The sequence below is a fragment of the Rattus rattus genome, chromosome 15 (assembly GCF_011064425.1).
Source record: "Rattus rattus isolate New Zealand chromosome 15, Rrattus_CSIRO_v1, whole genome shotgun sequence".
In the NCBI taxonomy this organism is placed as follows: domain Eukaryota; kingdom Metazoa; phylum Chordata; class Mammalia; order Rodentia; family Muridae; genus Rattus; species Rattus rattus.
In genome coordinates, this window is record NC_046168.1 from 19,347,238 (window position 1) to 19,363,434 (window position 16,197).

The window sequence follows — 16,197 nt, forward strand, 5'->3', positions numbered from 1 at the left end:
AAACTTAGGATTGCTAACAGTGTACTTTCTTAAAGCGTTTTCCTCTCCTCCCCTTTCTCTTCCTCCTTTCTTCTCACCTCCGTTCCCCTCTGTTCCCCTCCCTAAAAGGAATCTGCATAGCCCTGGCTGTTCTGGAATTCAGAGGTCTATCTGCTTCTGTCTCCCATGTTCCACTTTACCTAATCCATGGATTGAAGAATTAGGGAAGTCAACATTTTAAATTATATGGTTGATAGACAAGTTACAGCCTCTGAGGAAAAAGAAAATCTTTTTTTTTTTTTTTTTTCTTTTTTTTTTGGACCTGGGGACCGAACCCAGGGCCTTGCGTTTCTAGGCAAGCGCTCTACCACTGAGCTAAATCCCCAACCCCGGAAAAAGAAAATCTTAAGTAAGCAAAGGAAGTTTGTAAAATATATAATGACTTTTTCATTTCTAGTTTTTAGAGAATATTCAAATATTCTAGTGAATAAATCTTTTCTATGGCATGTTATGGCATTTTTTTCTTCTAGGCATTGACCTTTAAAAGAATTTTGTTAGTGTTTATTATAGCAATTACATACATGTATGCAATTCTTTTGATCACATTGATCACTATTGCCCTCTTACTCCGTACACTGAGGAATGTATGCCTCCTCTGGCAGCAGTTTTATCTGGGCACTGAGCTGTTTGTAGCGCATATGCGTGCATGAGGCCCTGGGATCAGTCCACTACTATCTCAGCTCTACAGGAGCTGGAGTAGGGGTGTGTGTGGTGGAAAATGGTCACAGTAGAGTAACCAAGAAACACCCTAACTAGTTAGTGTCCATCGTAAGACACGTGCTCTAGGTGCTATGTATGAGGAAATCGCTTTAATTTTTTTGGGGGGGGGGTCATCAAAGGAGTATTCTAGGCAAGGCAAGAAAGAAACAACACAGGCAACCACAGCAAAGACGTCGTGGCTGTGACCTACGAATGGGGCATGGATAGCAAAGTGAGATGTGGTTGATTGTAGTTTAAAGTTAATGTGGTACTTACATGCGAACAGGATACAGTTGTAAAAGTGTTTGACAGGAACTGGCAAGGTGGCTTAGTGGGAAAAGGCACTTGCTGCCAAGCCTAGTGATCTGAGTTCAGTCCCTGGAACCTACATGCTGGAAGGAGAGAGCTGATTCCTACAAGCTGTCCTCTAGTCTCCACAAGTGTACTGACACAATAAATTAACTATTTTAAAACGTGTATAGAACAAAGTATTGGCAGACCAGCAAGATGGCTCAGCAGGTAATGGCACTTTGCTGCCAAACCTGACCTGAGTTTCATCCCCAGAACCCTTGTGGAGAAAGGCAAGAGCTTGACTCCTTCAACTTGTTCCATGGCCTCTATATTTATGCCCTGATACATGCATGTCCCTTTCTCTGGATGGATGGTTAGGTTGGAGATTATTAGATGGTATTGTATTTGCCTAGTGTGCATGAAGTCCTGGGTTTGATTCCCAACACCACAGTGGTTTATACCCGTAATCCCAGCACTGGGAAGGGGGAGCCAGGAGGATCAGAAGTTCCAGCTGCACTAGCTGCATTAGTGACTTCGAGGCCAGCCCGAGCTGTATGAGACCCCTTCTGAAAACTACAGTGTGCTAACATCTATGTATGATGCACAGGATTGGATTTTTTTCCCCAGAGGTTTTTTTTAAGGTTTTAATTACAAAATAGTTAATGTTTTGGCTTATAAGTCCTTTAGTATTCAAGGTATAAAATTTGTATGCTCACAATAAATGAATTATAAAATAAAGAGAATGTAGTTTAAATGATTCCCCTTGGAGCTAAAGAGTAAAATGGAAGAATTTTTGGTAGATTAAATGTTTCTGTGTGCTGATTTTGATGGGTATGTCCATCTCATCAACTTATCTACTGAACAACAGATGTGTAGAAATCTTTGTTTCTTGATTTCTTTTTGAATCCACAAACCTTCCGCTTGTGTCGTTGGAGTTTGATGCTGAATCCCAGCAAGTCCAGGTGTATCACGTCCCTTACTTCTCCTGTGGTTTGCACACAGTAACAGCAGCCGAAAGTCAGTGTGAATGAACCAACATTTGCTACTTTCAGACATTCCCAAGTGCCAGCACCTCAATCACTCATAGAACCTGCTCTTTAGAAGTGAAGTGAGGGTTGTAGAATCCAAATTGACAGCTCATAACCTGTTTGCTAACCAGTGTACACCGTAGCAAAGTGAACTTTGTGTGGAACTTCAGCATGGTTAGATGCTTTTGAAGTTTGATATTGGAATGAGACAAGGGAACAAAGCAGTAACAGCAATTAACAAGACAGTGCAAAGTGCAGAAATAGGATTTTACAGTCTGGTCCTAGTGTGCAGCCGAGAGTGAGAGCAATAGCTAGTGGTGTTTGAGGGCCTTTCTGACCAATAACTCGTGGGCCAGGCAGTGAGATAAAACATGGGTCTCTTAAACAGTAATGATGTGGCCTTTAAGGCTGGCCCAGTGGTGTTTAGAGTAACGTCATCTCAGTAGAATTTGGTCAGGCTTGCTGGCCTGTAGTCAGTCTTGGTAGAATAATAACTTGTGGAACAAAGTCTGCTTCTATCTTGAAGCCTCTGTGAGTCTCGTTCCAGCATACAGTAATACACTTGGGAGTTTATAGGAAAAATCAGTACACTTCAAAATTGAGATAACTCGCATGTCACAATGCAGAACTGAGTAGAAGCTAATTGTGAGAAGACTTCAGTAAGTTTACTATGCAGCAGTGTTTTAATTATTTTAATTCCAAAGAGTATTCTAGTTAATGGAATGTTGAGATTATGACTGTTTAGTTTTTCTTGATTAAGAAAGACACACAGATGGGGTTGGGGATTTAGCTCAGCGGTAGAGCGCTTGCCCTAGCGAGCGCAAGGCCCTGGGTTCGGTCCCCAGCTCCGGAAAAAAAAAAAAAAAAAAACAAACAAAGACAGACACACAGCATAAGCATATTGAATAATTAGGAGGAGGTAGCTTTTGTTGCCAATAGCTTTGAGAATGCAAATGTATGTGCACATTTGCTTCACAGGAAGTTACTTAGAGCTGCTCTGAAAACTTCACCAAGATTAGCTAACTTTACCCATGGTTAAGATTTGCTGTTTACTAGGTAATGCCAAATAAGGGAAAGTACTAGTCAATGTAGATAGGATCGCATTGAGCTGAACTAGTTAGTAAACATGGATTCCATATTAACAAAGCGAGTGAGCCATCCACAGTGTCCAAGGACAGAAGCCAGGGCCACGGTAGTGGCAGGAGATGAACCAACAGTGCCTCAGAGTAGAGCTCGAGCAGAGTGAGAGCTGGGACTAAACGCCGTGTGTGAATACAGCCTTCAGGTGCTTTGGAAGCCAACCCAAGACCGGTTTACTTCCAAGGGCAGAACTAGGAGCACTACTGCTAATGTTGGGTTCTCAATGTCTGACACCTATATCTACTCCAACATTACACAGCCTAATTCGTGAGATTAACATAAAGCTTCACACCCTAGCATGACTGCTTCACTGTTAACTGGTACATTGTTTCAGGAAAACAACATAGAGGCAAAACAAGCATCAGAACCAAACTTAACCTGTTTGGGTAAGTTGTTTTGTTTTGTTTTGTATGTCCAGGCCAGGAATTTATCGATAGCTAAGGGTTCTAGTGGGTAAAGCAGACAAAATGCCTCACTGGACAGGTAATGCAAGTAAAGAGGTAAAAATTCCCCAAATAAAAACAAAAGAGAGGGGTTAGGGATTTAGCTCAGTGGTAGAGCGCTTGCCTAGCAAGAGCAAGGCCCTGGGTTCAGTCCCTAGCTCCGAAAAAAAGAAAAGGAAAAAAAAAAAAAACCAAACAAACAAACAAACCAAAAAACCAAAAGAGAATCTCACCTAGTTCTTCAGACAGGCATCTGACGCAGTGAAGGACAGCCATGAAAATACTTGGTGAGGGTGTGAGGGCCAATGGGAACTTCCCTAACAGATGCAGAGTGGAAAAGGAACAGAAAGACACATCCACAAATAGTACATCCAAGGATTGAGACGGTTTTATTACATGCCTGGAATACCAGAAGAGAGAAGCAGGAAAGACATGAAGCCCCAATGACTAAGGGTTTCCAGAATCAATGGCAGAAACCAAATCCTGATCTAGGGAAGCTAGAATGTCAGGCAAGACTGAGGGAACAAAATGCAGTCTAAACCTGGGCGGATCCGGTTTACATCCTAGGACACCAGAGAGGAGACTTAAGCCAGAGGGGAATTCCTGCAGTGCAGCAGAATTGTAATGGGTTGGACAAAGCTGTGGGCAAGATGGAGGGGCCTGGTTGTCCTTGGTGCACAGCATCCCAGGAAGACTGGTAAAGAGGGTGAAAACCCACCAACCTGGGGTTTTATGTCAAAAGACGGTTGAAAGTGAAGGAAGTCTGATGCTGGAGGTGATGGTGTGATCGGATTATGTACATAACAAGGGTGAGGGGAAAGGTGGGTTCAGTGTCGACCTAAGTGAGACCTGTGTGAGTGAAGCAGCTCTATGCAGAACTTTCTTGGTGTGCACCTCGTGGTATCAGCCCACTGAGGATACAAGTAACATAGACAACTCTGTAATTTTATTCCAAACACTAGCCCAGACTTGTCTTTCTGGCATACTTCTTTGAAGCTGTAGAGCAATGGGACATCCTATTTATATGTCACATGATATTTAACAGCCCAGAGATACTGTGATGTAATAGTTACCAGAAAATAAAACTTCAAGCTAACAAGTTATATCAGCTCCCCTTAGTCATCAGCGTGTGTAGAAGCAGGTCTTTTTTTTTTTTTTTTTTTTTAAGTTGGCATCGTCTTGCTTTTGAGGTTGCCTGGTTAATGGAGAAGTCACTAGTGTTGTATGCTGCCTGTCAGCTCACATCTTACCAATACCTCTGTTCTTTTAAGGTTAAAACAGAGACTCGCCAGTGGATTCAGCTTTCCTGGAGCACTAGGCACCATTTCTAAATGAACTTGCCCTCATGGCCATCTTTTTTATTCTTTTGTTGTTGTTAATGAATGTAAAAATCACCTGAATATTTACATAGGTGGAAATGGTGACTCAACTACTGAAAAAGGCAGAGGTGTTCAATGATGTGCCCTTAGACACAGAGGTGTTCAATGATGTGCCCTTAGACACAGAGGTGTTTAAAATGGCAGTTTTCTCCTTGGTTGGTCGCTCACCTTTTTCAGCAGTGATCGGGTGGTGGTGTAGGGGCTTTCAGTGCAGAGCATTGAGAATACCCATTGCTCAGTTAATTCCAGGGTTCAAGAAACAGGAGGGCGTAATGGGAAGCATCAGGACTGAGCCAGTCCAAGTTTGAACCTTTGTTTTTCATTTTTCTGTTGACGTTGAGTGAAGGTTCTTAATGGTTATGACTTAACTTTTGTGATGGTTTGTAGATGCTAGGCCCAGTGAGTGCCACTGTTAGAAGGTGTGGCCCTGTTGGAATAGGTGTATCACTGTGGGTATAGGCTGTAAGACCCTCATGCTAGCTGCATGGAAGTCAGTCTTCCACTAGCAGCCTTCCACTATGCCTGCACCATGCCTGCCTACATGCTGTCGTGCTCCCACCTTGATAATGGACTGGATCTCTGAACCTATAAGCTGGCACCAATTAAATATTGTCCTTTATAAGACTTTGCCTTGGTCATGGTGTCTGGTCACAGCAATAAAACCGTAATTAAGACAGAAGCTGGTACCAGTGACTGGGGTATTGCTGTGATAGGCCTGACCATGCATTTGTTTGGGAGAATGTGGATTTTGGGACTTCAGATTTGGAAAACCATGGAATGCTTTAAGTTGGGCTAATGGGTTATCCTAATAGGAATATGGAAGACTTTGTTGCTGTGAGTGATTTGAACTGTGCAGACCTGGCCCAAGAGGTTTCAGAGGAGAATTTCAGTATGTAAAGACTGTTTTTGTAGTATCTTGGTGAAGAATGTGGCTGTTTTTTGCTCCTGTCTACCCAAGGCTAAGGTGAAAAGATTTATATTAACTGCACTGACAAAGGAAATCTCAAAAAAGCCCAGCAGAGACTTTGTTCTCTGGTTAACGCCCATGAACAGCATTTTAAATAAGCATAGCAAACTGAAAAAGGAAAATATAAAATGTATAGTTTGAGTATTAAAGGAGCACCAGGAAGTGAAATGGAAGTGAATCCTATCTTCTAGGAGATAACAGATTAAGGAATTTGGGGTAAGATTCTACCCAGCTAAATTTAGATCCAGGCATAGTGGTATGCACCTATAGTCCCAGGAGACAGAGCTAAACAGGTCTCTGATTTCAAGGCCAGCCTGGAGCAAAGTAGGTTTTAGGCGAACAAAAGCTTAAATCCAGGCTTGGTGGACCACACCTTTAATCCCAGCATTATAGGAGACAGTGCCATGCAGATCTCTGAGTTCAATGTCAACCTACAGAGCAAGTTCCAGGAAAGCCAGGCTTAGGCAGAGAGGGAGTCAGAAAAGAAAGCTGGTAATACAATAAGGGGAGCCATGTTCCAGTCCCAGCAAGCAGCAGGATTTGGTAGCTTCAGCCATGTGGCTGTCTCTGGCTTTAGAGTGAAAAGTAGAAGGGACTGTTGGGACAATTGATGCAGGTTAGCTGGAGATGAGAAGAGACCAGCATCAATCTGGGAAGTGTTCAGAGATAGCCAAGGTTGTATGTCATGATGCAGCTGGACTTGGTAATGTGTAAGAGTCACCCAGGTGGTACTGGTTTTGAAGGCATGAAGGGGAGTCATGAAGAGCAGCTGAGGCCTGGCGCTGTGAGGCTATGGAAAGCCATTGGTGAAGGTGCAGCCTCAGTTGCATTTGATGGCCCAGGACTGAAGGGGTCATGCAAAGTATTTGAGGCTTGGCACCATGAACAGAGCCTATGAAGCTATTGGCGAAGCCTAGTTGCAGAAGACCCAGCTATTGGATATGCCAGTACCTTGGAATGATCACCAAGAACAACAGTGGCAGTGGAGTGGAGTTAATTAGAACCTAGAGTGCTACAGAGGGAAGACCTGGATTAGTGATGCCAGTCCTTTGGAGGAGTCCAGAAAATCATGTGTGGATCCCAGACATTGAAACAAGAAACTGTAACATTTAAGTTGCTTTAGAGACTTCAAGATTTTCGAGATGCCAGAACCATAGGCTATCTCCTGAAGAAAGCTGCTAACAGGGAGTGGATCCAGCCCAGGAAAAGAAGTTTGTTGTAGTCAACAAAGATGAAAAGGAATTGGAGATCTGAAAACTGTTTTGACATCAGCCAGGGAGATGCAGAGTTTGGAGTTTGTCCAGCTGGTTTCCTGTCTTGATTTGGAGATTACAGTTAAGTGATTGGATGGATCTCAGAAGAGATTTTGCGCTTTGGGCTTTTAACCTTTTTGAAACTGCTTTAGACTATGGGGATTTTTGGAAATTGGACTAGGCGTACTTTTTATTGTGCTATGGCTAGATATGACCCCCATAGACTCGTGTTTGAATAAGCCAGGGAGTGGAATGTGATGGTTTGTATATGCAGGCACAGGTGGTTGGCACTCTTAGAAGATGTGCTCCTCTTGGAGTGGGTGTAGGCTATAAGATGCTCATCCTAGCTGCCTACAAGTCAGTCTTCCATTAGCAGCCTTCAGATGAAGATGTAGAATTCTCAGCTCTGCCAGCACTATGCCTGCCTTGTAGCTGCCATGCTCCCACCTTGATAATGGACTGAACCCCTGAACCTGTTAGCCAGGCCCAATTAAATGTCCTTTCTAAGAGTTGCCTTGATTATTGTGTCTGTTCACAGCAGTAAAACCCTAACCAAGACAAGTTTCATCTTGTAGAGCATGTAGTCTCTATACGGAGTATTTAGAATAATAACTGGCATTTTTCATTTGGGTTAGAGTATGCTAGATGAAGTATCTTGAGTTCATAGCAGAATTTAAGTGGTCAGATATAATGATACACAGATTTCAGAGATAAACTGCTTGGATATTTGCATAGATGCAGCTTCTGGAGTTAGATGGAAATAGTGTTCTATTTAAGAATTTTTGTGTGGGGTTGGGAATTTAGCTCAGTGGTAGAGCGCTTGCCTAGCAAGCGCAAGGCCCTGCGTTCGGTCCCCAGCTCCGAAAAAAAGAAAAAAGAAAAAAAAAAAAAAAGAATTTTTGTGGAGAGAAGTCTTTGTGCTAGGATGTTACTATTCTGAAACTATAGGTGTTGATAAACAGGTATTGTCAATCTAGTTGTGTTATACTTACTGAACCCTTGAGATAGCCCTTGCAAGGAGGACAGAGTGACTTGTCTAAGCCTGTTTTTATAGTGTTTTGAAATCTGCTCAAGATGCTTCCAGTAGGTCACAAAAACAGTTCAAAAGAATTAATCCTAGTGTTCCTGGTTTGGTGTGGCATGCTATACGCTACAGCAGAGGGCTCCAGGAAGTGAGTGGGCTTTAATAGGCAGGTCCTTCTCTTTGCCCAGCCTTTCTGGTGTCTTGGAGATGTAGTGGGAATTCATCTTTGTTTTGATAGGTTTTGTTTGTTTGTTTTTAAATCCGTGTTTTCTTTGGATAGGTTTTTGAGATTGGCTCAGGCTGACTTCCTCCTCTTCCCTGCCTCATTAGTACTGAAAACACAGGCACTACACCTAGTTTTGTGGGGTTTTGGTTTTGCTTTGGTTTGGTTTTTGTCACAATTGTGTAGAAAAGAGAGAGCAGGAATAGAATCATTTTCAAGGAACGGTGAAATGTACACGTTTAAAAACCTTTATATTAGTGAGTTTTAGAACAACTGCTTAATGCCTAAAATAACTCTTGATTTGTTTTATTTTATTTTTCCTCTTAAGGTAGGGTCTCCAGAACTTGTTGCTCATACTGGCCTGGCACTCACTATATAGACCAGGCTAGTTTCAAACTTTAGGCTACTTTGCCTATGCCTTCCAAGTGCTATGATTTTTAGTGTGTGTGACCCCACCCAGCCTGGGAAGTTCACTCTTCTAGCTCAGTGGTGATCAAACCTAGAGATTGAATGCCCCTCTCTAAGGGGTTGCCCAAGACCATGGGGAAACACTGATATTTACATTATGATTTATAACGGTAACAAAATTACAGTCATGAAGTAGCAACAAAAATTATGTTAAGGTTGGGAGTCAGCACAATATGAGGTGTTAAAGGGCCCAGGCATTAGGAATTAGGAAGGTTGAGAGCTGCTGCTGTAGCTGCTTGTTTTGAGCTATTCAGATGCTATCCCAGAGTGGCAATCACAGTTTTAGCATTACAGATCTGTAAAACTGCCCTTCCTTTAATCCTTGCTCAAGGGCATGGAGGTAGGAAATTGCCGAAGCAGAGTTTATCTGTGTCCTGACTTGATCTTAGTAGTCAGCGCTCTGCATGTTACCATACAAAACTTGTGTCCTCCCCAGTACAAGTAGGAAATTTGGAAACAATCCTGTAGTACTTGAGGTTAGAACGAGCTTTGAGAAGTGAGCACAGCACAGAGGTCCGCTGAGGTAGGAGCAGGCAGTGTTGGTGGCCATGTTTGGTCAAGAGCATTTATGAAGTCATCTATACATAAGGATTGGCTACAGAGAAAAACTCCAGTTTGAAGTCTCAACTTGACAGTGTTTACAGGGCTGATCACATCCTCTAAGGGACTGGTTCAACACCCCCACTACCTTTGGTGCTGGTCTTGAGCCCAGGACTTCAACATGATAAAAAGTGTATTACCTCAGTTTTAAACCTGGGCCTTAACGCGGTGTTGAAGCATGGCAAGGTGAAGGCTCCTTCTGGTTAAGACGGCACATGCATTTTAGTGTGTAAGCGGAAGGAGGAAGGGTGGTCAGAAAGGTTCTAGACAGAAACAGCTCTGTAACAATGGTATGTTTTTATGGGTTTGGGGTTTTTGTTTGTTTTCCTTTGGGCCAAGCCTTTAAGAGCTAAGCCAGCTTCCAGCCCCCAACCCTTTGTTTGAGATAGGGTCTCTAAGTATCCCTGCCTAACCTGGAACTCTGTCTATGTAGACCAGGCTGGCTTCAAGCTCCATGTTCCAACTGCCTCTGCCTCTGTGTTGGGATTAAAGGTGGGCACCACCACGACTGACTTAGGGGTAAACGTTTTAAGAATGGAGGGTGTGGGTTAAACCAGTGCACTTGTGTTTGAATGAAGCTTGACTGCTTCTGTGGGGTGAGACTGGGAAGTAGAGTGGAGATGAGAGGGCGGGGTTGGAAATGTGGGCCTTTGTAAGGGAGCAGCTGGGTGGGGACTTAGACCAAGGTTAGGAGTGGTCCCATGCTGCAGGCTTCCCCAGAACCTGTCGGTTCCATTCTTACTGTGTGGGTTGAAGCCCAAATTAGCACACATATGGTTTCATAAGTTTTATTTCTTACAGTGGGAGTTTTTTAGTGAGTTGGCTTAGATATGTGGGAGTGGTGTGCTTGGTTTTTGATAAAGTCATAAAGGATGACCCAGCCAAAGCTTGACAGATAGTGATTTAGATTAGGGAGAATGTTATGAGGAAGATGTCTAGGCTTCTGAAAAAAGCCTGTATCCTTTCAAAACTAAATGTATTTTGTGCATGTGTGTATTTGTGTGCCAGGTTGCACATGTGGAGGTCAGAGAACAGTTTGTAGTACTAAGGTTGCAGAGTAATTTAATGGGACACACAGAAAAGAAACAAGTTGGTTATTCTAGTAGGTAATTTTCAGTTTTGAATAAAAATATTTAAAAAAATACTGGGCTATAAAACCCCAGAATGTCAAATACAAAAATGCCAGTTTTTTTTGCTTCTGTTCAGTTCTTTGACTTCATACACAGATCCGATTTCAGGCACGTAGTCTATAGTGTTATCTTACACCTTACTATGTATGTGTGCATGTGTGTGTGTATTTGTAGCTCTGGCTGGCCTAGAACTGGAGGGCACACCAGATTGGTCTTGAATTCACAGAGATCCGCCTGCCACCACTTCCTGGGTGCTAGGACTAAAGGTGCCATTACTCCTGGCTGTGCATCAGTATTTAAAACTAGCTACCAGTTAAACACAACAGGATAGGATGGAGAAGAATTAAAGTTGTTTTTCTCTTCCATTAACATCGCCCTTGGGGTTGGGGTCTAGGCTACAGGGTGAGATGATGTCAGGAATAGCAGGGTGCTCTAATTGATTGTAGTACATCTCCCTCCCTCACATACAGTTTACCTGCTGCTGAAGAGTGAACCTAGGGCTTCCACATGCTAGACAAGCATTCTTTTCACTGAGGTCATCCTTCTTCTTCCTGCTCTTTAGAAGTGTGTAGTTAACCTAAAGAGACCTCCTCCTCTGCTTCTGAATGTTTGTAAACCACTCGAGCTGCCATGGGGGTGCACCATTGGCATGCTAAGACTGTCCTGGCAAGCAAAAGGGAGTCAGCCCTCAAGGTTGTAGTCTTTGGAGCATTGCTAGTACACCTTGTCATCAGAATTGGTGGGAAAGCAAGGACACTGAAACCTCTCAGGTTTGTGGCTATCAGTGTGCTTTGTAGCTAATGCAGCTTAGAGCTGTGGGTCGTACTCGTCTGACAGATCCTCTGCCCTGCCAGGGCAATTATGATTTTAAAGAGGAGGCTTAGAAATAAGTACTAAGACTACACTCTGGTTGATAGGGAAGTGAGTGTCTTACTAATCTGGTTGTGTGGTAGCATCATTTGGGAGACATAAAATTCATGTGGTCTGGACCCTTTTCTGGATGTTCTCAGATACTGATACGTAGTGGGGCCAGTAGTTCTCTTAAAGACAAAACAAGCAAGCAAGCAAACAAAAAAAGGGGGAGGTGTGTTCTCCTTAGAAATCACTAAGGAAATTCAAGTATACAGCCAACACTGGGGTACACAGAAGAAGGGTTCTGGATATCTACTTTTGTTCCCCCTCAGGCCTCATCTCTATTAGCTAAGAGTATAAGAACTTCCACAAGCTCTCCTGGGGAGGATTTGCCTGGGGATTGTGAGGATTCATTTAGGGTGAGAAATTACTACAGACAATGGGTTCATCCTGCTAAACCAAGGATCATCCGAACTCACTTTATTGTCTTTTATTCCTTGAATTATGGGTTGCCAGCCTTTTAAAATTATTTTTCCTGCTTTTGGTGCCAGTCTGGTGATCTGTGTTCCCCATTTGAAGTTAATACATAAAAGAAAATGCATACCATTTGTAAATGTTGCAAGTGGCATTGAAGATAGGCTATCAGAATTTCAAAATATATATATTATTAATAATAGTGGGGGTGTAGTCATGATATTAATTTTAAGGCAGTAATATAGATAGTAATAAAGGACTCTAGGGGTTGACCCCAACCCCTAGGTTCAGTAGTAGAGTGCTTGCCTAGAGTACACAGAACCCCACATTCCTCTCCAGCACCACATAACCTGAGTGTGGTGATTCATTGCTCTCAATCCTAGTAGGGAGGTTTAGGCAACAGGATCAGAATTACAAGGACATCTTCAGCTTCATACTGAATCCAAGGCCAGTGTAACTGTTTTAAACCTACCACCAATGAAGTTACAATGTATTATGAAGCCACTGGCTTGTAGTAGAGACAAAGTCCCAGTCACTGATAATGTCGCAATGGTGTGTTGCTAGCAGTCAGAGAGAACACTTAGAAACTTCAGCTTCAGTTTAAGGAAGTAGATGCTAGTGGGTTTCATTGTGACACTTTATTGCATGGATATTGTGCACCTTTATTCACCCCTCTACTGCCTCTGTAGCCCATTTGACTAAACTCACGGTGGAATGATCATCTTTTTGGCATTAACTAAATAATACAAATTGTCTGCAGAGAATCAGCAGAGAGCTAGAAAGCTAACACGAATGGTTTGTTGTTACAGGAATACAAGCGCAAGTTAGCCCGAGTTTCCTTGGTACGAAAAGAACTCAGAGCCCGGATCCAGAGCCTGCCAGATTTATCTCGTTTGCCCAATGTCACTGGCAGTCACATGCACCTGCCCTTTGCTGGGGACATCTACAGTGAAGATTGATGGCCAGTCTCCTCCAGGGCCAGGACTTTGCCAGACATGGAGACAGGTTAGGTGAATAGTCCTGTAGAGTTATTTTTGTACATTGTTGAGAGAATGGTACTAACACAAGAAATGGCAAGGCAGTATAAAATGTCTAAAATGTTGGTTTGTTTTACTATTTTATTGGTGAGTTAACACGACTTAGTTAAAACCAAGTGATTTCTGTGTATTAATGAACTTAATGATTATTTTCAAAATATCTTTTGTAAATTTTTTTTGATCCAAGGCCTTGTGAAAAATTCCATGTTTCTATTTCTTCATGTATTTTCAATTATTTTTCTTTATTTTTTTCAGTATCTAATCACTGTACACTATCTAATTCCTAATGAGAAGAACTGATCAGGAGCTGATGTGAGACTGTTTTTGGGATCGTTAGGACTTGATTATAGAAGAGACTAAGTGTTTCAACTTCACCTTTACTCTTGCCACCAAATACTGGTTCTGTGTGTCCTCATGCCTTTTGAGTTTTAATGCTAGACATGGATGCCATGTGCAGGGTCAAATTAAAGCCTAGAGAATGTTTCCCCGGTAGCACTATAGTAGTTCCATCCCAAATGCCATCCCAGAATAGGAGGCCTGTTAAATAGAGTCCCTTGATCACACTATTTAGAACTAAGTGCAGTTAATGCTTTGAGAATGTTGCAAGTTCTGACACCTACCAAGAGGACAACTCCAGCTCTACAGCTGACTGCCTCTGTCAGGTCAGTCTTCTCTACATCAGATCCCTTTAACAAAACACCAGCCGTGGGGAGGAAAGAAAGGACGCATCAGATGGCGACATGCTTAATCCCTGTGATGTAATGTAAACAATAGCTCTTAGCTTGATTAGCTCAACAACTCAGTATCCATAATGTCCAATTAAGTTGCCCGGAACACTTTATTTCCGTAAGGTTTTGAATGACTGTATATTTTGGAATTACGCAATGCTGTACTACAGGGTAGATGTGGTGAGTTTTATATTTGTATGTTTACAGATGTAAATACACAGCAAATGTACCTGTACCTTTACTTGAACCTGGTGTGGGAGAGCAGTTGCATGCTCCTCTCCAGCTTTCTTCTAAGTTACATTGTGAGCCTGCAGGTTTGTGTTTCATAACGACAGAAGGGGGATATTTTTCTCCTTCATTGCTTTGCATTTCTCATGTAATCGGAGTCAAAGTAAATAGTTAATAGAACACTTTTTAAATTTCACAGGCCAATTATACTCACTACTCTGAACGGCTTCACTCTTTCTTTCTCAGTATTCGAGGTTATAGTTGAAGTGAATTTACATGTGAAGAAATGACAGTAGATTTGGGAACAGTGCTTTAAACACTGACCTCTCTTCAAACAGAGTTACATGTATGGCATCGCCCATCCCCTGCATGTCCTGTCTTCCCAGGATTTAGACAACATTTGGGAGTTAGGACACATTTCCTCACAGAACTTAGAGCTGTTCTCTGTGCACACTGCTGAAGCTCAACGGGGAGCCAAACCCACCTGACCACGGATACACTCATAACATGGGCAACGAGTGGCTCAAGCACGTCCTGAGCAGCATTTGTCTGTCACAGGAAGGGGTCTGTGTGCAGCAGCAAGGGGCGTCTGCCAGTGCTGCTGTCCTTTCCTTAGGGGTAGGGGTGGAAGAAAAGATGCAGCAGGAGGGTGCACGGATGCTGCACATGACACACCCTGACTATGCCTGGTTTGAAAGTATGCCAAGTAAGTTAGTTTTTGTTGTTGATGTCTTTGAAAGCAAAAGCTTTGTGTGTTAACTTATTTTCAGTATCTTGAACTTATTTATGATTTGCTGACACAGTGATTTATCCATCTAAAATAGATACTTTTCCATTTAAAACTAATTTATAAATGGTATACTCTTGGGAGGATATAAAATCTTTTAGAAGTTTCCTGAATATTTTCACCATGAAGACAGACTTAGATACTCTTTTGATGCCACTATCTGATCTAAATATTTATGATAAATGTATTATTTTTTTAAAGAGCGTGATGAGATCTGTGATAAATGCTAGTACTCAAAACCCGAATCCCCCAAACTTCAAGTTGTTGGTTAGCTCGCTACCTGAATACTAACTGTACAGTTTGTTCTAGAAGTCAGGTTTTCAGCCTCAGGAGATTGCCTTCCTTTCTAAAAGGAAGATGAACTTAATGGGCTTAAACTGGGCGTGGTGGTGCATGCCTTTAATCTCCGTACTTGGGAGGCAGAGGTAGGAAGATCCCTGTGAGTTTAAGGCCAGTCTGTTCTGTAGAGTGAGATCCATGCCATTAGTTACATGGTGAGGCCCTGCATTAAGAAAAAGAAAAAAAAATGGGCTTAGGTGAGGGGTATAAAATACCAAACTCTAAATCATGCACAGTTTCTCTACCATGTACCTGAGGTAAATTACAGGTGTGAGAGCAACCTGGCCTGGCCCTCAAGGGAAAGCGTGTCATTGTAGCAAGGTCCTGTGCTGTGATTGGACACCATTCCTCTTTTCTCCACAAACAGTGCAGAGAGCTGTCGGAGTGGCAATGTGAGCAGATTCCCCGGTGCTCCCTCTGCTCCTACAACACTACAGTAAGTAAATGAACTATATGGGGAGCTGGGAGCCTGGAAATGAGCTGTGCTCTATAGCCAGCCTTCCCTGAGGAAAGCCACCCCACCTAGCTGTTGTGACAGCTGCTCACAGCATTCTGAATCAGGGTTTTCTCTAAGAAATCCTTTAGCGTCAACAAAGTCTAGGATGATCCAGCCATCATGCTTGTCAGTTCAGAGAATGTTGTCTGCTGCCACTGTCATGAGTAGCTTCATGGTGTGTGGCTCACGTACGGTCTGAGAAGTCTGGAGAGGACAGTGACTGGGAAGGTAGGAGGGCCTTCCTGAATTCCCACTCTGACATGGACAGGATGTGAAGTAACGCAAAGTCCCACAGTGCTTTACTAGCTGTTAGGAGTTACTCGTAAAGATGAGCCCTGCTTCTCAGTTGTGCCAGAAAAGGCTTTTAACAGTGTGAATTCAGTTCTTCTCTGTACAGAAAGGGAACACTGGGTTACTCAATGGATTTGTTTATACACAGCATTCGTTGCCATCGAGTCTCAGATGGCAGGAGCACATGAGAAGGGGATTCTCCGTCTTTTATAAACCCTTTTCTTTGGCTGTATCTGATGACAGTGTAAGATCTTAATAAAGTTTTGTGTTCTTTTTGAAGA

At 42.6% G+C, this 16,197-nt stretch overlaps 1 protein-coding gene across 1 annotated transcript in view; it reads left to right on the forward strand.

Annotated features, from left to right (window-relative positions):
• Positions 1 to 16,197, forward strand: part of Rprd1a (regulation of nuclear pre-mRNA domain containing 1A) — a 49,739-nt gene extending 33,542 nt beyond the window's left edge. Inside the window, exons 7-8 of the mRNA XM_032885328.1 lie at positions 12,820 to 13,015; positions 13,303 to 16,197. Coding sequence (XP_032741219.1) covers positions 12,820 to 12,969 — 150 coding nt within the window. The 3' untranslated portion in view covers positions 12,970 to 13,015; positions 13,303 to 16,197. The remainder of the gene's footprint in view (positions 1 to 12,819; positions 13,016 to 13,302) is intronic.